Source organism: Zea mays, chromosome 1, assembly GCF_902167145.1.
Source record: "Zea mays cultivar B73 chromosome 1, Zm-B73-REFERENCE-NAM-5.0, whole genome shotgun sequence".
Classification (NCBI taxonomy): domain Eukaryota; kingdom Viridiplantae; phylum Streptophyta; class Magnoliopsida; order Poales; family Poaceae; genus Zea; species Zea mays.
The window spans coordinates 189,450,907-189,476,139 of record NC_050096.1 but is presented as its reverse complement, the minus strand read 5'-3'; the positions used below and the strand labels follow the sequence as shown (position 1 = coordinate 189,476,139).

Below are 25,233 nucleotides of genomic sequence, written 5' to 3'. Positions count from 1 at the left end.
GCTGGTTTCCGGTGAACTGGCCACTCTCGGGAAAGTTTGGCGGCGTACGACTATAATTCACCGGACTGTCCGGTGGTGCACCGGACTGTCCGGTGAGCCAACGGTCGCCAGCGCAACGGTCGACCGCGCAATCCGCGGGCGACGCGTGGCCCGCGACAACGGTCAGCAGGGGGCACCGGACTGTCCGGTGTGCCAACTGGCCCGGAGATGCAACGGTCATCTGCGTCAGAAAAGGAAGGAGATCGGCACCGGACCGTCTATAGTGGTTGTCCGGTGGCGCACCGGACTGTCCGGTGCGCCACTCGACAGAAGGCAAGGATGGCCTTCCTTGTTGGCCTCCAACGGCTCCTAGCTGCCTTGGGGCTATAAAAAGGACCCCTAGGCGCATGGAGGAGCTACCCAAGCTTACAAGAAACATTCTAAGACTCCATCTTCACGCATTCGATTCTTTGTGATAGTGACTTGAGCTCCATTTGAGTTGTGAACTCCGTGCGTTGTGTTTTGAGCTCAAGTTGTGACTTGTGTGCGTGATTGTGCCATGGATTTGAGTCTTGTGTGTGTTGCTCTCCCCTCCCTTACTTATGTGCTTCTTTTGTGATCATCATTGTAAGGGCGAGAGGCTCCAAATTGTGGAGATTCCTCGCAAACGGGAGAAAGTCTAAGAAAGGAAAAACCGTGGTATTTAAGTTGATCATCGGATCACTTGAAAGGGGTTGAGTGCAACCCTTGTCCATTGGGACGCCACAACGTGGAAGTAGGCAAGTATTACTTGGCCGAACCACGGGATAAAAATCGCGTGTCTCTTGTGTGCTTTCTCTTTGATTGTCTGTGTTCACAAGAACTCGCTTCAAGCTACTTAGCCGTTCTAACTTTCATAACTAAGTTTTGTGGCTATTAGTGTTGAATTTTATAGGATCACCTATTCACCCCCTCTAGGTGCTCTCACCGTCGCCCTCCGCCTACAGCGTCAGAGCCTCGCCGCCAACCCCTTTCTCTTCTCCGCCCATGGCCTCAGCTATCGCAAGCTCGAGGTCATCCTCACTACGGTAACACCTCCACACACTCTCTCTTCTCTCTCTCAGTCTCCCTCCCCGTTTATTAAAACTACGGTGGGTGTGTTAGCCAAGCGGTCGTTGATTTCAGTTATCGCGAGGTTTTTCTGATCTAGTTTCAGCTGTGTTGTACTGGGTTGGTCGCAACTCGCTACAAAAGGGGAAAATCAAAGTTTGTTTTTGAGCCATTTCATAATGATGCACGGGTAGGGCAGCCATGGTCAGGTGGTGTGGGAGCAGCCAACCGTGGCGGGGCGGCTGGCGTCGAGACAACCATTGGCGCACGGGGTCGGGGGTTGTCGGTTTCGAGTGGGGCTACGGGCAGGGATAGGGCGACCAGCGTTGGGCGATGCCGAGGCAGTCGGCCGTGGGCGAGACCGAGGTAGTCGACGTCGAGGCAACGGGTGAGTCAAGGTCGGCGGAGCAAGCACGAGCATATGTGTCTCAGGGGCGTGAGTGTGAGCGAGCAAATGAAACGACGTGGGCACGTCGTTCCATATATCGAGTCACTTCCGACGGCTGTCAGGGATGAGTCATTGGACATAAGCTTATGTCCGATGGCCTGCTCCGACGATCATCGAAAATAAGATTATGTCCAACGGCCGTTAGAGCAGGCCATCGGATATAAGCTTATGTTCGACGGCCGCTGAAGACCCTAGAAAATAAGCTTATGTCCGACGACTGCTAGGACAGGCCGTTGTACATAATCTGGTCGTCGGACTTTTGTGTGTTTTCTGTTGTGAATACTATTCTTTTCTCAGATATCGTTTTCAAAAAGAAGAAAAAAAACACCGAACACACTTGAAAATCCGCTTTGGCAAACATCTCGGATGGTAACTCCTGAGAAGACTTAACACCGGTCAAGCTCCACTAGTTTTGAGCATGCATGGCGGTGGTCTCTCCAGTCTCCCCGTGATATAAATTCTCCAGTCTCCACTCTCCACTCGTTGTTTCCATGCATCGAAGAAAAAACAGGAGGAGAATACGTCTGATTTGGCAAGTCTTGTTGGCCGCAGCGGCGCAGCGACGACCGTAACATCAGAATGCTACTGTTGCCCTGAGATTCCAAGACCAGGTCGTCCTTCTCCTTCCACTAGCTAGCAGAATGCTAGCTTGCCCCACGCAACTGCAAGTGAGATTTTTTTTATTGTTTTTTGTTTTCTTCTGGCGCGCGCGCTAGCTGTTACAGCATATAAATTAATTAAACTAGTATATGTAGACACACACAGCACACAGGAAAGCACACCATCTTCTGTCTCCATAAACAAGCTACCTGCAGCGATGTGCTCCACTGCAGTGCTGCTAGTTCGCACATGCGTTGTGCTTGTGTGTTTGGCCGCCTTGGCGCGAGCGCCGGCCAAGGTCCATGCTGCCTCCGGCACCGGGGATGGGCTCCTTGCTATCCCTACCAACGCCTCCCTGTCGCACTGCCCCTCTTGGTGCGGGGATGTCCAAATCTCGTACCCGTTCGGGATAGGGCCGGGCTGCTTCCGTCAAGGCTTCGAGCTCACCTGCGATCAAACAGCTCCTTCTCCCAGGCTCTTCTTCGTGTCGCGGAACAGCTCGATCCAGGTGACTTCTCTATATGTCGGCAGCAGTGTGGTTTTGGCTTCAGCTGTTGGGTTCAACGTCACCATGAGCGCAGGCGTGGACACCTACACCAAGTCTTGGGAGGCCCCTACTGCCACTGGTGTCAGTTTTTATGCAGATCATAATTTTCTGTACACTGTTGGATGTGGTGTCTACGTCTACGTGTTCGGTGATAATATGACAGATATCATTGGTTATTGCACGAGTATTTGCACAGATAACAGAGAGATCATGGAGAGCGTTGGTGCCTGTGAAGGGTTAGGCTGCTGCAGCATTCTAATGCGTGGCGGCCAAGGCTTCACTCTCAAACTAGGTCGCCTCAATAGTACCATTCCACAGTTCGGTGAAGCGCTCTCCAGTGTCAAGATTATCTTTTCGGAATACTATGAATTCGTTACTGATGATGTTTATGCAAGTTGGGTGAATACAAGCAATGTTCATGGCATAGTACTTGACATTGCAATCACGGACCAACCAAGCTGCGCGAGTGCCCGGTCCCAAGAGAACAAGGATACCTACGCATGCACTAGTGAAAGCATCTGCGACGACGTTCAAGGAGGCTACAGTTGCGTCTGCCCTGGTCAAATAGAGGGCAACCCCTATATTAAAGATGGCTGCATAGGTTGGTGCCTCTCTGCTGCTTCCTTTTTACTCGTTTTTCCACGCTTTGATCAATCCTAACTCCTCGCTTTGTCTACCATATATGAAGCATATTACAACCCAGAGGCACCGAGTATTAGGAACTGTACGAGATTATGTGGAAACATAAGCGTTCCATTTCCTTTTGGGATCGAAGAAGGCTGTTACGCAAATGATAACCTACGACTCAACTGCACAATTAACGACACTACTCTTATTCTTGATCGAGGGTACGCACAGTATTGTGTGACCAATTTGTCACTTGATGATGGGCTTTTGATGGTTACAAACATGCTGAATGCCACAAGCTTCAACAATATGGAGAGGGTAGTCATCACTAACTATGACGGTTACTACCAGAACGGCTTCTATTCAACCGATGAGGACGTTGTGGATGGTAATTATGATTTCTCTCAGGAGGATACAACAATAAAATGGTTTATAGCAAACATAACTTGTCAGAAAGCAATGCAAAATAATGCTACATATGCGTGCGTAAGTGACAACAGTATATGCAAAGATGTCATGCGAGGGAATATACGTGACGGGTACCGCTGCAAGTGTTCCGATGGCTTCCAAGGAAACCCATACCTTCAAAATAATTGTACAGGTTATATTCCTCTCTCTTTATGTAAACTTATTTCCGCCAGGTTTCTTGTTTCTCTAACAATAATCTATCTGGTGAGGGTATTAATAAACATGCTAAAATTTAATTTTAGCCATACTATATGATTCACATTATATTCTCTATCCTGATCACACACGCACGCACCAGTGAGTAAACAAAATGGTAGAGGTGAGAAAATAGTAAGAAAATTAAGGATTTACTTTATACTATATTTTGGGTAAAAGCGAGTAACTTAGATATAGATTTGTAGGGTTGTTGACTATTTACTAATTACATAGCTATTGTTGTCTATAAATAGAGGGCTAGAGTCAGACAACTACTGGTATCACCAATGGTTCTACATGATCAGTTGATCACATATTGTATTACTTTTTTTGGAAACGACAATAAATGCATGCATGCTTTACTTGCCCCCACCAACCTTTACAACCATCTTATTGATACAGATATTAATGAGTGCTTTATTCCAAATAAATGCAATGGAATATGCCACAATTTTGATGGAGGCTTCAATTGTACAAGTTGCCCTCATGGGAAAGAGTATGATCCAAAAAATCAAAAATGTGTCATGTCAGCTAAGCAGCGTATTCTAATTTTTGGTGAGTCATGACTTTATGCAACAAATTAAAAGACATGAAATATTCATGGTCTCATTTAATGGATGTAGGGATTGTAATTGGGCTTGTTTGTGGTCTTGGATCCATAAGTTTTGCACTTGGTGCAATTGTACTCACCGGTAAGTGGAAAAAAGGTATCCAAAGGAGAATTCGAAGAGAGTACTTCAAGAAAAATCAAGGTCTACTCTTGGAGCAACTAATATCGAATGAAAATGCTACAAACAAAACAAAGATATTCACTTTGGATGAATTAGAGGAAGCAACCAACAAGTTTGATGCTACTCGTGTTCTAGGTCATGGTGGGCATGGCACTGTTTACAAAGGGATTTTGGCTGATCAGCGTGTCGTGGCTATAAAAAAATCTAAAATAGTGGAGCAAATAGAGATAGATCAGTTCATCAATGAGGTTGCTATTTTATCTCAAATCATTCACCGCAATGTGGTGAAGCTTTTTGGTTGTTGCCTAGAAGATGAGGTACCCTTGCTAGTCTATGAGTTCATATCAAATGGCACTTTGTATGACATTCTTCATGAAAATATTGCAACAAAATGCTTGTTCTCATGGGATGATCGAATTAGGATTGCAACGGAAGCATCAGGAGCACTTGCTTATCTACACTCAGCTGCTGCAATACCAATTTTCCATAGAGATGTGAAGTCTTCTAATATACTCTTGGACGACAACTTCACTGTAAAGGTTTCAGATTTTGGTGCTTCAAGATCTCTATCCCTTGATGAAACACATGTGGTGACAATTGTCCAAGGAACATTTGGTTATTTAGATCCAGAGTACTATTATACTGGTTCTCTAACTGAGAAGAGTGATGTGTATAGTTTTGGAGTGATACTTGTGGAACTTTTGACAAGAAAGAAACCAATTTTTATCAATGAATCGAGTGCCAAACAAAACTTATCTCATTACTTCATTGAAGGACTACAGGAAGGGGCTCTCATGGAAATAATAGATTCTCAAGTTGTGGAAGAGGCAGACCAAGAAGAGATTAATGATATCTCCTCACTTATAGAAACGTGCTTAAGATCCAAAGGAGGGCATAGACCAAGCATGAAAGAAGTAGATATGAGATTGCAATGTCTAAGAACAAAGAGGCTACGGAATAAAACACATCTTTTGATTGAAAAGGGTGGAGAAATGGAACCTTTGTTATGCGTAGAAGCTCAGCACCCACATGAACGTATCAATCCAATTTATAATGAGGAACATTTAACAATTCCAATGATGTCTGGGTGCTACAGTTTGGAGCAAGAACTTGCGGCAGCATCCAGTATGGTTCGCTAACTTGGTATTTGCTTGGATGTTGGACACATCTATAGTAACCATCTATTTTCAGAGAGGAACTATATGGTATATTTTGTTCCCTTCGCATAAGACTATGGTATATATGGTGCGTATATGTATATAATATATATGACATTGCTATGTTTACATATAATGTAATTTCCGTATTTCAAACTGTAATGTGTTTTAGTTTGTTTTGATTACAAATTTGGTACTCTAATTGTAATAGTTTCTAAAACCAATCATAATATATGGTTGTAATACACTTGAGATTTGGAATTTGTATTAGTATTGAAATAAACTTGAGATTTGGAGTATGTAATAGCATTGAAAAGTAGAATTTTGATATTTTTATCACTTAAAAAATCAAAAGAAATTCTATATTAGGTAAATATGAATATTGCAAGCATGGGATTACACTGATTCATGCTCTTTTTTAAGAACTCGATGCTGATTCTTTGTTTTGGTGACATGGATTCATTCGCTATGGTCCAAGCACACATCTGGAGTTCGTTCTGTCCTTCAAGGAAAGTTTTGGCGTAAACACAATGGCAAAAGAGAAACTTCATTATTAACGACCTACATCATTATTAACATTAGTATCATCGTAGAACCTCAGAGACAAATTTATATATCTATTGTCGGCTTGTCGCCACCGAGGTGTAAAACCTGTTATTTTATTTTAATGGCTCGTTGAAGAGATGCCCTTTAACCTTATTATAATTTTTCTCTCTCTAAATTTAACTTTAAAATGGCTTCGCTTAGTTTTTTTTTGGTTATGTAGATGTAGTTTATGTATCGTTTCCATTGCTCGGAATATACCTACCAGACAATTAATCTAGAAAATTAGTTTGCGATGATCGTATCACTTTTTGAACCATGTCAGTTCTATTTATTGTCAAGCGGTGTCTACTAGCCAGTTTACTACTGTCCGTCAACCAACAACCGACCTGGCACACGTTCTCTCCATAGAATAGACCCAGTAATGGCACGATGAAACGACGGCTGAACAGGCCACTTCGCGTAGTTCCCAAGCACCCGCCACACAACTCGCGTCCACGGCATCTGACCGGCGTCAAAACCCACCGGCCCAGCCCAACCCGTCTGCAGAAACCGTCGGCCCAGGCGCCCCTTCCAGGTACGTCCAGTCGCGAGTCGCGACCCTATAAAAAAAGTCAGAGCCCAGAGCCTAGAGCCCAGAGCAAACTCTCACACCAACACATCCAAGGAACACGAACAGCGAGAGGAACCCGAAGATGAGCTTGGAGATCCTGGACGGGAGCACGGTGCGGAGCTTCGTAGAAGACGAGCGCGCCTTCAACTCCTCGGTGGACGGCCGCTTCGCCGCGCTGGACGCCGACCACGACGGCCTGCTCACCTACGCCGAGATGGCCGGGGAGCTCATGAGCCTGCGGGTGCTGGAGAGGCACTTCGGCGTGGACGAGGCCGCGGTGGCGCCGGAGGAGCTCGGGGCGCTGTACCGCGGCCTGTTCGCGCGGTTCGACAGGGACGGCAGCGGCATGGTGGACCGGCACGAGTTCCGCGCGGAGATGAAGGAGGTGATGCTCGGCGTGGCCAACGGCCTCGGCTTCCTCCCCGTGCAGATGGTCCTAGACGAAGGCAGCTTCCTCAAGGTCGCCGTCGACAGGGAGCTCGCCAAAGCTGCCTGATGTTCTTCAGCGCAACAGCCAGTACTTCGCTTCAAGTTTTTCGGTTTCGTTACTGAATTTTTCGCCAATTTTACATTGAGTTACAGTATATGTACTTCGTTTTTCGAAACACTTATTCTATAGAGGCGGAGATGTCTGCACGCTTTGTTCGTTCGTCTGCCCACTCGTTGTAGCTGGCCTTGTTTGCGATATCCTTCCCTTACATTGTTCTCAGATCCTAGATGGGATGAGCGGCGTGGAGTTTGACAGGTACGCCGCCGCGGCCGCCACGCCGCTACCTAGCTTCACTGGGTACCCCACATCCTTGAGCACCATCTCCACACCGCTCAGACATCCCAGAAGTTGCAGCTGACAAAGAAGAAGAAGAAGAAAAATGTTTGGGAGCATCAAGATATAGTACGTTGCACTGATTAATTAATTAAACGAAAATTGCCAATATATAGCGGTAACGCAACCCTGCAGCGCACGCACTACCTGAGGTAGTCCTTCCAGTCGAAGAAGACGCGCACGGACCTGGCCGTCTTGCTGGCCTCCAGCGCCCTGGGGCTGGCGCACACGATGCCCATCCCCGTCGGCATCGACAGCGCCTTCTGCGAGCCCGTGAGCGCCACGTCCACGCCCCACTCGTCCATGCGGAAGTCCAGCGCGCAGATGGACGACACGCCGTCCACCAGCAGCAGCGCCGGGTGCGCGTGCTTGTCCAGCAGCGCGCGCACTGCGGCCAGGTCGTTGGTGACGCCCGTGGCCGTCTCGTTGTGCACGATGGCCACGGCCTTGATGGCGTGCCGCGGCGCGTCGTCGCGGAGCCTGCGCTCCAGCGCGGCCAGGTCGGCGCCCTGGCCCCACTCGCTCTCCACCGCGTCCACGTCGAAGCCCAGGCGCCGCTGCTGGTCGATCCACAGCAGGCTGAACTGCCCGATGAGGAAGGACACGACCCTGTCGCCCGGGGACAGCGTGTTGGTCAGCGCGCTCTCCCACACGCCCGTCCCCGTCGTCGGGATCATGAAGGGCGTGCCCGTCGTGGTCTTGAAGATCTTCTTCACGTCCTCCAGCAGGACCTTGGTCAGCGCCGGCACCGCCGGCGAGCGGTAGTCCTCGTTCTGCCGGTTCATGGCGCGGTTCACGGGGCCCGGGATGTTCACGGGGCCCGGGACGAACATGCGCAAGAACGGTGCGGCATTAAACACTGACCGGAGTACTGGACAATTGGACCTCTACCTCATAACGTCTTTTCTTTTCTTTCTTTCTAAGCGTAAATCTGAATTGACAAAACTGCAAATGTGAGTAAAAAAAATGCCAGCTACCGTAGCTCTATAGATGGCCAACAAAGCCTAGTTAACCGGGCAAGCACGGGGCACGGCACGGCCCGATCCGTTCCGGGCCCATGCTGGCACGGCCCGATCTCTAGTGTTGTGCTTGGGCCGATGAGTGGGCACGCTGGACCAGCACGGGCACGACACGATTAGGGTTAAAGCACATTTAGGCACGCTACCATAACACATACCCCCCGCGGCCCTCGGCCCACACATCGTCCCTGTAACACCCCTAGTATTACTAGCACCAAAACTTGAGCATAACATCATGTGCATTGATATTTCATATGGTTGTTACACCTAGAATGCATTCACTAGGTAAAATTTTCAACCAAGTTGTGATGTTAGGACTTGATGAGTGGTTAACCTTAGGGTAGGGTACTAAACCCTGAGTTAGGGCTTATGGATGTAAGTGAAGCCCAAATAAGCTAAAACCCCCAAAAGTCATGAGAAATATTCCTAAGGTATCACATTTGATGGACTTTGGTAGCACCAAAACCCTAATGTGCCCAAAACCCTAAAAACAAACCCTAAAAACCCTAATTAAAACCCTAAGGGGGTAATTGTAAATTTTGTGCACTTTTGGACCAAAGTGCAAATATCAAAGTAAAAGAGCACCTCAAACCAACTATCCTTCATGTTGGAGAATTTGCAAGTAGAATAGTAGAATTTGGACTTAATTGCAAAAGTGTCACATGAGCATTATGTGGCTAAGTCTGAATTTCAGTTGAATGGGATCAACTTTAGAGGTTTATATCTCTAAATCCATATAGCAAACTTGTAAAGCTAAGATAGGAGTACAACTTTGCTTAAGTGATTAAGCCTTGGTGTTGTACAAAAATGGGAGATAAATAGGTTTAAAGTCTGGCTGTCAAACCACCCTGAGACTGAATACTGACTGACAGTGAGTTCTGATGAACTTTGGACTCGATTCAAGCTCGAGGAAGTAAGCAAATGAGCAAGATCTCTGTAGTCGAATTGTAGCTGTTATATAGAGCTACAACTTTGATACAAATAGATTAAGTAGTTGCTACATAAAAATCAAAGATCCTGGCTGTGGCGGAACCGCCCGAATTATTCCAGCTTAAGTGCCTAAGTCACGCCCCAGGGGTCGTAACACACTTAAATCGGAATAACCCGTCAGTCCCTCATATCTAGTCTGATAGAGCCACTTAACCAGGATCAAATTCCACAATCTCACTCGAAGGTGAGTCACAGAAGAAATACAATAAAACAGGAAACCTCAAATTAAGTACTGAGTTATTACATAAATCGGAGTTTTTGCGTAGTAAATAAAGTTCACAAAATAAAGTGCAGCGGATAATCGATGTCGTCGGTATCGAGGAATTGGGCAAGGCCTAGCCCACTACTCCTCGTGCTCCTCTCCTGCCGGAGCAACATCCCACTCGACCGTCCAACCCGGTGGCAGGGTGGTAGGCCAAGTCACACCATCAACCATTTCCTGAATGGTACCTGCAAAAATGGTGCCACAAGCAAGGCTGAGTATACTAATACTCAGCTAGACTTAACCGGTGTGAGGAGTCTACTCCTCTACCTCTAGACTATGCAGCTGTTTGGCTGAGGGGTTTGGTTTGCCAAAAAGCACTAGCTGTTTCTAAAATCAAATTTTAGCTTTTCAAATTCTATCATCATTAACTTAGCTAGGTTTGTTCCTTCTAAGCATACATGGTAACAATCAATTAGTTCAATCAGCAATTTATCTCATGTAACCACATTTCACTTCTTACTCGATGCAGTACAAGGAATCAAGCAGTCTCATTAGCTGCGAGAAGCAGACGATTCGAATCGAGTTTTAACCTTGCAAGGTAAACCTAAACACACGGCATGTCAGGGTACTCCGACCCCACACATGACAACTGTCCCCATCGATTCCCCGTTCCCGTCCAGGCCTCACCGCCTTGGCATACAATGCTCCACTGACCCCGGCTGCCGCCGTGCAGTGACCGCACTTGTACCCACCATAGCTAGCATGGGAGACCCAGTCTCAGGTCGCATGAGGGATAAAGTCCGCGCCCGGCTTCACTCAGGTACTAGGTTTACCGAGGTACTAGGTTTACCGGTTACCATTTTTCCCGGCATGTGCTTAGTACGTTCAAAAGCTTGACTCAGGTATCCACACATTAATCCTTAATTCATTTTTCCCCATCTCATGGGCAAGGCATCCTCCCTGGATCCAAGTCCATAGACCAACATAGATCCCGTTATCAAGATGAATACAATCAATTCCTGACCTCGCGCGAGTGCTAGAAAAATCACTCGACTTCTACCGAGATCCTGATTAGCAAGCAGCTACTCGACCTAGCATACTAGTATTCATCTCAAAAAGGAATCCTAAGTTCATGCAACTAGAGGTATCAAGCAACTCCTACACTTAAGTGCACATTACAATCCTACAAGCATTAAGTGTAGTAAAGTAGCATATAATAATACGATTATGCATAAAACCAGGGCTTGCCTTCAATTGTTGGGGCTGCGGGGAGATCCTCAATAGCAGCCTCTGAAGCCTGCTCCTGGTCCTCCTCTTGGACAGGTCCTTGCTCGGGGATGAGCACGTACTCTCCGTCGGCAAGATTACAATCTAAGAAATGCAATGCGTAAGATATATGCATGATATGATATGTGCTTTTAGAAATTACAACTTTAAAGGTGTATGATCTTTCTTGAGTTAAACAAGGTTAACTTTACTTATGTAAGACCCTTGGGTGGTATACTTGGTAAATTGGTTTAAACTTAGCTAAGGTAAGTAGTAGATTAATTTTTTGGGGTTCCACTGAATTCCTTTTAAGTCCTAGGGAGAATTGATAAGTTCTCAAGTTAGACTTATTGGGGTGAGGTTTATTTCTTCTTCTCTTTTCTTTTACTTTCTTTAATGTTTGGAGTAGGTTTGAACTACAAGTTGCTTTTATAAAATTCTAAAACTTCTGCAAAAATTACAGTGGCTGGGTACTGGTGTATGTTTCTCTGCCTCAAAATTTGGGGATCAGAAAGTGAATAGTTTTCTCTGGATAAAATTACCAATTTTAGGGCAGAAGGGGTGCTTTGAACTACAACTATTATTTAACAGTGGGTAATTCTCCAAAACTTATTTTTGCTGGCTTTTAGGTGTTATAACATGACTTGATAAAAATTTGTAGTCATTAATACTGTCACACCCGGTTTTAGAAGGCAAACCGAATGCGAACCATGTACGTGCCAGGATCAGTTATTCACGTACACAGCAGTTACATAACATGGACATCATCACACGGTGCTCAAAATAGTATTAAAAGGGGAAGTAATAGTCGATTACATCATACGTCTGAGACGTCCATATAGTTCTTACAATAAATCAAAGTGCGGAAAAGAAACGTAGATAACCGCAGCCTTCACAGGCAGCCGACTGGGGGTTGCCGCTAACCCACACCTAGAACTCGTCGTAGTCTTGGAACTCCTGGAAGTCTCCTTCCACGGCTTCATCTTCGCCTGAGCAGTGGTTGCGATGCTGACAACCTGGGGATGGGGGGGTTTGGTGTGTAGAGCAAGGGTGAGTACACATCAACATACTCAGCAAGTATCCTGTTTGGCTGTAGTGGACTAGCTTTATGTGGGGATAAGTCAAGCAGTTGCTTTTAGTTGGTCAGATTATTACTTACTAGTAGAAAGCCAAGTTTTAGCATTAACCCAAGTTATTAACCCAAACGTACTCCTTTCAAAACGGAAAGAGTACCACTTACCAGCACCATAGTCATAACCAGAATCATCGATCTCATAACCACCTGTACCAAAGTATCTCTGATCGAGTACCACTAATCACTGGAGCTCCCTTGGCCGCTCATAACCGTGAGCACGGCTGATATATCAGTTTTCAAACACTCTGCAGAGGTTGTGCACTTTACCCACAAGCCGTGATTCCCTTTCTGCCCGGAGATCATGACTCTCCATTGATCACTACCAAAGTGACCCAGCAGGGCATCACTACGTAGCCTTTACAAAGATTCCACGAGGCTGTAGCCACCCGTTAGGTTTCCTAAATGCACCGCACTCCTCCCCAAGGGGCGAACCCAAACTTGGCAGAGCGAGCCGCATACACCGAGCCCCATTGACGGCACGACGGCTAAGTGAACTACACCCCAGATCCTCTAATTATTCAGCGAAGGGCATCCCATTCCACCCTCATGGTTGCACTGTTTTCCCGGGCGGTCATCCATAGAACAGGTCCTTACGGAGAGGCACTCGAGAAACCGCTCGAGCCCCCTTGAATACCATAGATACAACATCATAATAAGAGAAGGGAAAACAGCGTATCATAGATAATCTCATCATGTTCATTGATTATAGTTGAGCAATAGCATAAAGCTAAACAGTAATAATCCAACCCAGATAGGTAAACAAGGACATGGATAACAAAAGCTAGTCAATCCTTAGGCATAAATGTGTAAAGCGGGAGGTGAATTAAATAATGAATAGGACATAGATAGGTCAAGGGACACTTGCCTCCACCAACCGACTGCTGCTCAGGGGCTTCTCCTGCGGGTTCCTCGGGCTCTTCAACCGGATCGTTCTCTAAGCGGGTGCAAACATACATACATCCATTCATTGAAATTAGGAAACCAACAGTACACCATACAAGAGAACAAGTAAAGAAAATATGCATAGAACACCACATACGATAATGGATTTACCTTGGTTAGAAAGAAACGAGGGAAAGTCTCGCAGGGGTTGAGGCTTATGCTCGAGGGGCACTACGGGTTGGTGAATAACTAGGCGTCACGTGTTCTAGTTCCAATTGGTTCTAACAAAAGAATTAGCTACATGCACTAATGTACACGTGACCACTTTTAGTAGATTAACATTGAATGCAATAGACGATTGGCTACACAAATTAACTAACGTAACCAATTTCCAAATTGAGACTCCTACCTTATTAATATAAACGACGTGATTAGCGCATATAGGAGACGGGGGGGGGGGGGGGGGTAGACGGGGGTTAGGGGGTAGACGAGGCACGACGAGTCGTGCCAAGGCACGCGCACTACGCGGGCACGCACGCGAGGTCGCATGCACACGCCACGAACTAACCGTACGCACGTCGGGGCCGTGCGCTAGCCGAGCTCAAAGTCGCGCGCCTTAGGCACGCTGGGCCGAACTCAAGGCTACGCCGGGGCCGACACGACGCGAGCAAGGCACGGCGGGGCGGGCGGGCAAGCACGCCGGGGCAAGCGAGCGCGAGCGAGCGAGGACGCGGCCGGACGAGCCGAGGCACGGGGGCGGTTGAACCGGGGGGGAGGCGGCCGAGCTCGCCGGGGGGGGGGGGGGGGGCGGGCAGCCGAGCCGGGGGTGGGCGGGGGCGGCTCGCCGGAGCGGGCGCGAGGGCGGGGCCGAGCGGGCGCGGCCGGGCTCGCCGGGGGCGGGGCCGAGCCGGACACGGGAGGGGGAGGGGCGGCTCGCCGGAGCGGGCGCGGGGGCGGGGCCGAGCGGGACGCCGGAGGCGGGCGGTCGAGCCGGGCGGCGCGAGGGCGCGAGCGGCCGGGCCGGGGCGGGGGCTCGCCGGAGCGCGGGCGGCCGAGCTCGGGGACGGGCGGGGCACGGGCGGCCGAGCTCGCCGGGCGCGGGCAGGGCGCGGGCGGGGGCTCGCCGGAGCGCGGGCGGCCGAGCGGGACGCCGGGGGCGCGGGCGCGGCCGGGCGGGACGCCGGGGGCGGGCGCGGCCGGGCGGCGCGGGGGAGCGGCGGCCGGGCCGGGGCCGAGCGGGGTCGGGGACGGGCGGCGCCCATGGCGCGGGGGAGAGGGCGCCGGGGGGGAAGGGGAGGAGAAGGAGGGAGGAGAAGGGGTCTCACCGGAGGGGGGGGGGGCGGCGGCGCGGGGGAGCGGCGGCGGCTAGGGTTAGGGTTGGGGTGAGAGAGAGAGAGAGAGAGAGAGAGAGATGATGGGCGGGGCCCGCGGGGGGGGGGGGGGGATTTTTGGGAAAAAAGAAAAGGGTGGGGGGGCGGCTGGGCCGGATGGGACCAAAGTGGGGGAAGGGGGGGCGCGCGCGGCTGGGCCGGCCGGGGGGCCCACGCGGGAGGGGAGGGGGGAGGCGCGGCTGGGCCGCCAGCTGGGCCGGCGCGCAAGGGGGGGGGGGGGGGCTGGGCCGAAATGGGAAAGGGAGGGAGGGAGAGAGAAAGAAAGAGTTTTCTTTTTCTAAAATCTAATTTTCTCGGGGTGAATGCTTTTACATTTTAAACAACCAAAAGTATGCATGGTTCGGCATGGTGCATCACACGAAATAAAGTGTTTTAAGGTTTTGCTTTACACGAGGTCTAAAGCCAAAACCCGCTGCGACTTTGGAAAAGATCAAGGCTTAGCGAGAAGAAAAGGGAAAAGGAAAGAGTAACGCCTGAATTTGGTGAGAGAAAAGAAGAAAAAAATCTACTCCCAAATTCAGGGCGTTACAAACCTATCCCCCTTAAAAGAATCTCGCCCTCGAGATTCAGGGTTGGCTAGCAAATAGCTCAGGGTATTTGGCCATCAGATCATCTTCACGCTCCCAGGTTGCTTCTTCCTCTGAGTGATGATCCCATCTGACTTTGCACATTCTGATGGTCTTCCTTCGGGTGACTCTGTCTGCAACCTCAAGGATCTGCACTGGCTTCTCAACGTAGGTCAAGTCCTCCTGGACTTCAAGACCTTCCACTGGCAACTGCTCTTCTGGCACACGCAAGCACTTCTTCAACTGAGACACATGAAAGACATCATGCACAGCAGACAAATTCTCGGGCAAACTGAGCTGATAGGCCACTTCTCCACGTCTTGCAAGAATCTGATACGGACCAATGTAGCGGGGTGCTAGCTTGCCTTTCACTCCGAATCTTCTGACTCCTCTGATCGGTGACACTTTCAGATAGACAAAGTCTCCGACTTCGAAACTCAGCTCTCTTCTTCTTGTGTCTGCATAGCTTCGCTGCCTCGATTGCGCTATCTTCAGATTCTCTCGGACCATCTTGATGTTTTCTTCGGCTTCAAGCAAAATGTCTGGCCCAAACACTTGCTTTTCTCCAGGCTGATCCCATTGCAACGGAGTTCTACAACTCCTTCCGTAAAGCGCCTGAAATGGTGACATCTTCAAACTGGTCTGGTAACTGTTGTTATAGGAAAACTCTGCATAAGGCAATCTCTTATCCCATCCGGACTGATCTTGCAACGCACAGGCTCTCAACATATCTTCAAGAATTTGATTGGTCCTTTCGGTCTGGCCATCTGTCTGCGGATGATAAGCTGAACTGAAATTCAGATGCGTGCCCAAAGCTTCATGCAACTGCTGCCAGAAATGAGAGGTGAACTGCGTTCCTCTGTCTGACACTATCTTCTTTGGCACACCATGAAGACAAACGATCCGAGACATATACAATTCTGCCAATACGGCACTGCTATAGTTGGTCTTGACAGGTATGAAGTGGGCTGACTTGGTCAAGCGGTCCACCACTACCCAAATGGAATCGTAGCCGGCTCGAGTGCGAGGCAATCCGACTATGAAATCCATACCAATTTCATCCCATTTCCACTGAGGGATCTGCAACGGTTGCAACAATCCAGCAGGTCTCTGGTGCTCTGCCTTAATTCTTCGGCAACTATCGCACATAGCCACATGCTCTGCGATTTCCCTCTTCATTCCGTACAACCAGAATTTCTTCTTCAGATCCTGATACATCTTCTCACTGCCAGGGTGAATCGAATAGGCTGTCTCATGAGCTTCCTTAAGAATCAACTCCCGAATGGACTGGACATTGGGAACACACAAGCGGTCTTCGAACCATATCACGCCTTCTGCATCTTCTCGAAAATCTTTGCCTCTGCCATCTAGAATCAGTCGCCGGATCTCACTGATTTTCTCATCATTCTTCTGCGCTTCTTTGATTTCGCGCTCCAAGGTAGGTTCCAACTCGACTGTGACTCCTCGCGAATTGTTCAGAAAACCGAGACTCAACTTGTCAAACTCTTTGGCCAACTCATAAGGCATCGGACGAGCGACCATCAGATTGACTTGACTCTTTCTGCTCAAAGCATCTGCCACTACATTTGCTTTGCCTGGATGGTAATGAATCTCCAACTCATAATCTTTGATCAACTCTAACCATCTTCGTTGCCTCATGATCAACTCTGACTGAGTGAATATGTACTTCAGACTCTTGTGGTCTGTGTAAACATCGCATTTCTGTCCATACAGATAGTGTCTCCATGTCTTCAGTGCGTGAACCACTGCTGCCAACTCTAGATCATGGATTGGGTAGTTCTTCTCATGAACCTTCAGCTGTCGGGACGAGTAAGCCACAACTCTTCCCTCTTGCATTAACACACATCCCAAACCTGTGTAACAAGCATCACAATACACCGAGAAGGGCTTGTGCACATCAGGCAAAACTAGGACAGGCGCTGTAGTCAACTTCTCTTTCAGCGCTTCAAAGGCCTCTTGGCATTTCTGGGTCCACTTGAACTCAACTTTGTTGCCTAGCAACGCTGTCATTGGTTTCGCAATCTTCGAAAACCCTTCAATGAATCGCCGATAATATCCGGCCATTCCAATGAAGCTCTTGATTCCTCTAGCATCTGTTGGCGCTTTCCAGTTCAAAATGTCTGCCACTTTCTTCGGATCCACAGCCAATCCTTCTTTGTTGATTATGTGACCCAAGAACAGGACTTCACTGATCCAGAACTCACACTTGCTCAACTTTGCATACAACTGGTGCTCTCGCAATCTTTGCAATACCATCCTCAAATGTTCTGCGTGCTCTTCTTCGCTATGAGAATAAATCAGAATGTCATCAATGAATACCACCACAAACTTATCAAGGTAATCCATGAATACATTGTTCATCAAGTTCATAAAGAACGCTGGCGCATTGGTCAAACCAAAAGACATCACTGTGAACTCATACAAACCATACTTGGAAATGAATGCCATCTTCGGAATGTCCGAAGGTCGGATCCTGAGCTGATGATAACCTGACCTCAGATCAATCTTGGAGAACACACTGGCTCCTCTCAACTGGTCGAACAGATCTTCTATTCTGGGCAAGGGATACTTGTTCTTGATCGTGACCTCATTCAAAGCTCGATAATCGATACACATCCTTTTGGTGCCATCTTTCTTTTCCACGAACAAGACAGGGGTGGCCCAAGGCGAGGTGCTTGGCCGAATGTAACCTTTCTCTGACAGCTCATCAATCTGCTCCTTAAGTTCAACCAACTCTGGTCCAGATATTCTGTAAGCTCTCTTGAAGATAGGGGCGGTTCCAGGAAGAAGCTCTATGGCAAACTCAACTTTCCGCTCTGGTGGCATACCCGGTAAGTCCTTTGGAAACACATCTGGGAACTCGGACACAACCTTGATCCTCTCAATCGGGTCTGCTTCACTGCTATCGACAGCTATCTGATAACAACTTCCTTTCTTTGGCTCAGGCGGGACTAACTCAGTCACCACTTCTTCTCCTAGTGGGGACACCAACTTGATGGCCCTTTTATCACAACTGATAACTGCCTGATACTTATCTAGCCAATTCATCCCTAGGATGACATCTATTCCCTGAGTACCCATTACTATAAGGTTAGCGGGAAACGCTATCCCCCTTATTTTCACACTTATATTCAAACAAATGCTATCGGCTCGAATTCTACCACCGGCTGAGTCGATTTGAATGGGGGTTGACATGGTAGTAATTGGAAGATTATGTGCTTCTACCCATGATGCAGTAATGAAAGAATGTGTTGCTCCAGTATCAAATAACACTTCTGCAATATGGGAGTCGACTGGGAACATACCTACTATCATGCCGGGGGTCTCCTGAACTGCTTCAGCCTCCAAGTGGTTCAGTCTTCCATGATTATAGCGCGGCTGAGAGCGATTGCCTGCTCTAGGCTGAGGCACATTCTGCTTTGCTAGGGCATTGGGGCCTGACTGCTGCTGGGCTGCCTTCTTCGGACATTGCATCACCCAGTGGCCTTGCTCTCCACAGTGGAAACATGCTCTGTTTCCAACCTGAGCTGGTGCTGCCTGACTGCTCTGCTGGTTTGCTGGGGCAGGAAGACGAGGTGCCTGCTGATTCTGCCTCTGAAACTGACTTCCTGACTGATTGCTCTGACGGTTCTGGTACTGATGCTGAGGATACTGCCTTTGAAACTGCTGATGCTGCTGAGGTGGACGTTGGTTCTGCCTGAACTGCTGAGGTTGATTGCCTGAGAAACGAGGACGATTGCTGCTTCCAGGCTGGGGTCCACTGATCTTGCGTTTACGATCCTCCATCTCCTTACGCTTCCTCTCTGTCATCGCACTGAGCGGTATGCAACTCCCGCTCCACAGTGCGCAGCCAGTCTTCAGCATCCATGGGGTCAGAAGAATGAGCGAACGTTGGTGGATGACCTCTCATGAATTCAGCACGCTTGTCTCTGGGCATCTGAGGCATCTGAGGCTGAGGTGGGGCCTGCTGCTGCTGCTGCTGCTGAATGGCGGCCAAAGTCTGACCGATGGCTTGAACTGCCTGAGTCTGCATCAGAAACATCTGCTCGATCGACATCGGGGGCGGGGGCGGCAGGTGCTGCTGCTGGGGCACCTCCTCCTGTTGAGCGGCTCGCTCCTGCTGAGCACGCCTTCCTCCTCTGCGCCTGTTCTCTGACATCTGCAGAATGCAACCACACATCAGAACTGATCTGGCAAATCTTGCAGCATAAGAAAAGAGAATAGAATTCTTCAACAGCACTGAACAGATGAACATCTTCACTGATCTCCAACACAGACCACACAGCTTCTCAGATGAAGAGGAGAGTGGAATAAAAGGTTTCCCAACTATATAGCTAACTCCATTAATATAATAGGTAAACCAAAATGCAGGGGGTACCCACACTCTGGTGACAGTCATTACCAAGATCCAAATCAAACATAGTTCATCATGACAAACATAAATGCACAGGATATAGCAAACTACCCTGTCTAACTAAGACTAACTAAGACTGAGACTAACGCTAAGACTGAAGCTTCTACGTATATATTTCGTATTAATTACAAGATCCAACTCTAACGAGCTATGGTTCTAGAGTTATCTTGGTCTTGCAGTCGGGATTGCCATAAGACTGGTGTCCACGCTGAGGTGAGCGGTACGGGTGCTGAGTCCCGACGGGAGCGGGGGAACCACCATCCAGGTGACGACGTTCCGCACGCTCAGCCCGCAGCAGGGCGATCTCAGCACGAGCCCTACTCAGCTCGTCTAGTGCATGGTCCAGCTCCGTGTTTAGCACGGCGGCTAGGTTGACTGTGCTGCTCAACCTAGGATTGCCCTCACCGACAGGTGAGACAATCACGCCTCCTGTGCTGCCAGATGGACGGCGGGGGTAATACTTCAGGTCAAGACCATCAGCTGCCCCACCGAAAACCGAGTAGTAGTGCGAAAGCGCACGCCGTGCAGCATCTTGCATGGCTGCCTCAGCTGAGTCCCGCTCAGAGATAGAATAGTGCTCTGAGCAGGCCTCCGCACCCTGGAGACTGTTCTCCGGACAGCGCACCAAGCAGGTTGCCTCCCAGCGGTCCGGGTAGACCCCGCGACTATGCTGGTAGACCACACAGCGATACTCGACGGACCAAGTATGCCGGTTAAATGCCCGACGTAGCAGGGTGTCGAGCGCATCGTGGAAGTGACACCCGCGAGCAGCGTCGCGAGTGATGGGTCGAGCAACCCATCCTTCCGGCTCAGGGTTAGCAGAGAAGTCGGTGTCGTGGCTCGAGCTGTCGTCGCCACCTCCGTCGTCTGGGTCTCCTCCAGCAGCTACTCCAGAAGCTGGGGCGCCCAGTGGTGGTGCAGGGGGCGCCTCCAGAGGAAGCACAGGGGAGCAGCTCCTCACAGACTCTATCTCCTGGTGGAGCGAGAGGGAAGAGCTCTGCTGCTCCTGTCGTCGACGCTCCTGCTCCTCACGCAGGCGGTGGTGTAGTCTCTCCAAGTGGCTGGACTGTCCGGTCACGGGACGGCGAAGCGGACGCTCAGCAAGGCGGGAGGGTAAGAAGGGGATGACTGACTTTCATGCAGTGTGTCTAAGTCGAGCCATCTACAAAAGACATCGCAAGCAAAAGGGTGAGAACAGAATCAATATGACCAGCAAATAATGAATCATAAGTAAATGAAGGATTAGAATAAAACATGATTTTCATCAAGGTATATTATATAGTAGAACATAGGTTTGGTCGGTATGACCAACTTTTGAAGGGATATCAAAGTCAAGGCAGGGACAGAGGTCTATAGTCCTTAGAACGACCATTCTACTCTAGGTTAGCGGTCCTACAGTCAGCACGGCTTTGATACCACTTATGTCACACCCGGTTTTAGAAGGCAAACCGAATGCGAACCATGTACGTGCCAGGATCAGTTATTCACGTACACAGCAGTTACATAACATGGACATCATCACACGGTGCTCAAAATAGTATTAAAAGGGGAAGTAATAGTCGATTACATCATACGTCTGAGACGTCCATATAGTTCTTACAATAAATCAAAGTGCGGAAAAGAAACGTAGATAACCGCGGCCTTCACAGGCAGCCGACTGGGGGTTGCCGCTAACCCACACCTAGAACTCGTCGTAGTCTTGGAACTCCTGGAAGTCTCCTTCCACGGCTTCATCTTCGCCTGAGCAGTGGTTGCGATGCTGACAACCTGGGGATGGGGGGGTTTGGTGTGTAGAGCAAGGGTGAGTACACATCAACATACTCAGCAAGTATCCTGTTTGGCTGTAGTGGACTAGCTTTATGTGGGGATAAGTCAAGCAGTTGCTTTTAGTTGGTCAGATTATTACTTACTAGTAGAAAGCCAAGTTTTAGCATTAACCCAAGTTATTAACCCAAACGTACTCCTTTCCAAATGGAAAGAGTACCACTTACCAGCACCATAGTCATAACCAGAATCATCGATCTCATAACCACCTGTACCAAAGTATCTCTGATCGAGTACCACTAATCACTGGAGCTCCCTTGGCCGCTCATAACCGTGAGCACAGCTGATATATCAGTTTTCAAACACTCTGCAGAGGTTGTGCACTTTACCCACAAGCCGTGATTCCCTTTCTGCCCGGCGATCATGACTCTCCATTGATCACTACCAAAGTGACCCAGCAGGGCATCACTACGTAGCCTTTACAAAGATTCCCCGGGGCTGTAGCCACCCGTTAGGTTTCCTAAATGCACCGCACTCCTCCCCAAGGGGCGAACCCAAACTTGGCAGAGCGAGCCGCATACACCGAGCCCCATTGACGGCAGGACGGCTAAGTGAACTACACCCCGGATCCTCTAATTATTCAGCTAAGGGCATCCCATTCCACCCTCATGGTTGCACTGTTTTCCCGGGCGGTCATCCATAGAACAGGTCCTTACGGAGAGGCACTCGAGAAACCGCTCGAGCCCCCTTGAATACCACAGATACAACATCATAATAAGAGAAGGGAAAACAGCGTATCATAGATAATCTCATCATGTTCATTGATTATAGTTGAGCAATAGCATAAAGCTAAACAGTAATAATCCAACCCAGATAGGTAAACAAGGACATGGATAACAAAAGCTAGTCAATCCTTAGGCATAAATGTGTAAAGCGGGAGGTGAATTAAATAATGAATAGGACATAGATAGGTCAAGGGACACTTGCCTCCACCAACCGACTGCTGCTCAGGGGCTTCTCCTGCGGGTTCCTCGGGCTCTTCAACCGGATCGTTCTCTAAGCGGGTGCAAACATACATACATCCATTCATTGAAATTAGGAAACCAACAGTACACCATACAAGAGAACAAGTAAAGAAAATATGCATAGAACACCACATACGATAATGGATTTACCTTGGTTAGAAAGAAACGAGGGAAAGTCTCGCAGGGGTTGAGGCTTATGCTCGAGGGGCACTACGGGTTGGTGAATAACTAGGCGTCACGTGTTCTAGTTCCAATTGGTTCTAACAAAAGAATTAGCTACATGCACTAATGTAAACGTGACCACTTTTAGTAGATTAACATTGAATGCAATAGACGATTGGCTACACAAATTAACTAACGTAACCAATTTCCAAATTGAGACTCCTACCTTATTAATATAAACGACGTGATTAGCACATATAGGAGATGGGGGGGGGGGGTAGACGGGGGTTAGGGGGTAGACGAGGCACGACGAGTCGTGCCAAGGCACGCGCACTACGCGGGCACGCACGCGAGGTCGCATGCACACGCCACGAACTAACCGTACGCACGTCGGGGCCGTGCGCTAGCCGAGCTCAAAGCCGCGCGCCTTAGGCACGCTGGGCCGAACTCAAGGCTACGCCGGGGCCGACACGACGCGAGCAAGGCACGGCGGGGCGGGCGGGCAAGCACACCGGGGCAAGCGAGCGCGAGCGAGCGAGGACGCGGCCGGACGAGGCCGAGCGCGGGGACGGGCGGCCGAGCCGGGGCACGGGGGCGGTTGAACCGGGGGGGAGGCGGCCGAGCTCGCCGGGGGGGGGGGGGGGGGGGGCGGCCGAGCCGGGGGTGGGCGGGGGGCGGCTCGCCGGAGCGGGCGCGAGGGCGGGGCCGAGCCGGACACGGGAGGGGGAGGGGCGGCTCGCCGGAGCGGGCGCGGGGGCGGGGCCGAGCGGAACGCCGGAGGCGGGCGGCCGAGCCGGGCGGCGCGAGGGCACGAGCGGCCGGGCCGGGGCGGGGGCTCGCCGGAGCGCGGGCGGCCGAGCTCGGGGACGGGCGGGGCACGGGCGGCCGAGCTCGCCGGGCGCGGGTGGCCGAGCGGGACGCCGGGGGCCCGGCCGGGCGGCGCGGGGGAGCGGCGGCCGGGTCGGGGACGGGCGGCGCCCATGGCGCGGGGGAGAGGGCGCCGGGGGGGAAGGGGAGGAGAAGGAGGGAGGAGAAGGGGTCTCACCGGAGGGGGGGGGGGCGGCGACGGCGGCTAGGGTTAGGGTTGGGGTGAGAGAGAGAAAGAGATGACGGGCGGGGCCCGCGGGGGGGGGGGGGATTTTTGGGAAAAAAGAAAAGGGTGGGGGGGCGGCTGGGCTGGATGGGCCCAAAGTGGGGGAAGGGGGGCGCGCGCGGCTGGGCCGGCCGGGGGGCCCACGCGGGAGGGGAGGGGGAGGCGCGGCTGGGCCGGCGCGCAAGGGGGGGGGGCGGCTGGGCCGAAATGGGAAAGGGAGGGAGGGAGAGAGAAAGAAAGAGTTTTCTTTTTCTAAAATCTAATTTTCTCGGGGTGAATGCTTTTACATTTTAAACAACCAAAAGTATGCATGGTTCGGCATGGTGCATCACACGAAATAAAGTGTTTTAAGGTTTTGCTTTACACGAGGTCTAAAGCCAAAACCCGCTGCGACTTTGGAAAAGATCAAGGCTTAGCGAGAAGAAAAGGGAAAAGGAAAGAGTAACGCCTGAATTTGGTGAGAGAAAAGAAGAAAAAAATCTACTCCCAAATTCAGGGCGTTACAAATACCTTTTAATTATTTTTCTATGGTTTTCTCAAGTTTCTAGCCAAATGGGTGCTTTCTACTACCACTATATTTGAAAAACATCAAACAACAGAGTTCTTATTTTTCTTGGTTATTAGTTTGTGCAAGAGCAATCATTCTGAAGTTTGGCATCTTTTTGCTTAAGGGAAGGGGTGGTATGCATTATTTGAATTAAGTGGTCTTTCCCATAAAATACTAGCAATAGGTATGAGTTTGCTTTTTTCATGGGTTTGCATTTTTCTTTGGTAGTTTATCTCATCATGGACTTAGCTAATTTTTGGTTGCCCATTATCACATTAATAGGGGTTGTTCATGATTTATTTGGAAAATGCCTTATTATCACTTTGTATTTATTTTCCTTACTTAAAAAGTTGGGCTGAGGTGCTCTTTATTTTTGTAGTGGGGCTCTGGTGGTTGTAAGTCCACTGGATTTTTATCATTTACTTTGGTTATAGTTTTGCTACTCTAATAATTGATTTTCAGTCCAAATAAGGCTAAATAAAACATTTTAATTTAAAACTGGTCCAAAATTAATGGTCTCTGTATTTTTCCTAGGTTCTCTGTTACATAAGTAAACTAGGAAAAATAATCTTAATCACTGTTCAATAATTTCCAATGCCCTTCTTATTTCCTCTAAGTTTTGGGCAAAATAGCTTTAAATGAATAAGCACATCATAATTTCTAATGCTGGGGTTCCTACTATTTTTAAACAGTGTCTAAATGAGGTTTGAACATCTACAAATTTTCTTAAGTTCAGCACAGAAGAAAAACTAATTTTCTTTAATTAATCAAGGTTTGGTGGGTTTCTGTTTTTAATTTTAAACTTTAGAATTTAAAACAGAAAGCATAGGATTTATCATTTTTAAATGATAGTTCATAATCTTCAGGAGCTAGCAAAATTGGTTTGACAACTTTTTATGAAGAATTCATCAAGTTATGGGTTTTCTAAGTTCT

The 25,233-nt window shown here is 49.2% G+C and overlaps 3 protein-coding genes across 3 annotated transcripts; 2 read left to right on the top strand and 1 right to left on the bottom strand.

Moving 5' to 3' along the window:
- The first annotated feature begins 2,256 nt into the window (after positions 1 to 2,256).
- Positions 2,257 to 6,441, top strand: LOC103641702 (wall-associated receptor kinase 2). The gene is made up of 4 exons (XM_008665023.4): positions 2,257 to 3,264; positions 3,352 to 3,891; positions 4,356 to 4,508; positions 4,577 to 6,441. The coding sequence occupies exons 1-4, from the start codon at positions 2,334 to 2,336 to the stop codon at positions 5,821 to 5,823; spliced, it is 2,871 nt and encodes a 956-aa protein (XP_008663245.1). The 5' UTR covers positions 2,257 to 2,333; the 3' UTR covers positions 5,824 to 6,441.
- Positions 6,442 to 7,079: 638 nt separating this feature from the next.
- Positions 7,080 to 7,534, top strand: LOC103641693 (uncharacterized). Its single transcript, XM_020547208.1, has one exon. It carries the CDS (start codon positions 7,080 to 7,082, stop codon positions 7,491 to 7,493), a length of 414 nt encoding a protein of 137 aa, XP_020402797.1. The 3' UTR covers positions 7,494 to 7,534.
- A 429-nt stretch (positions 7,535 to 7,963) lies between these two features.
- Positions 7,964 to 8,653, bottom strand: LOC103645124 (serine--glyoxylate aminotransferase). The gene has a single exon (XM_008668242.1). It carries the CDS (start codon positions 8,651 to 8,653, stop codon positions 7,964 to 7,966), a length of 690 nt encoding a protein of 229 aa, XP_008666464.1.
- Between the last annotated feature and the right edge of the window lie 16,580 nt (positions 8,654 to 25,233).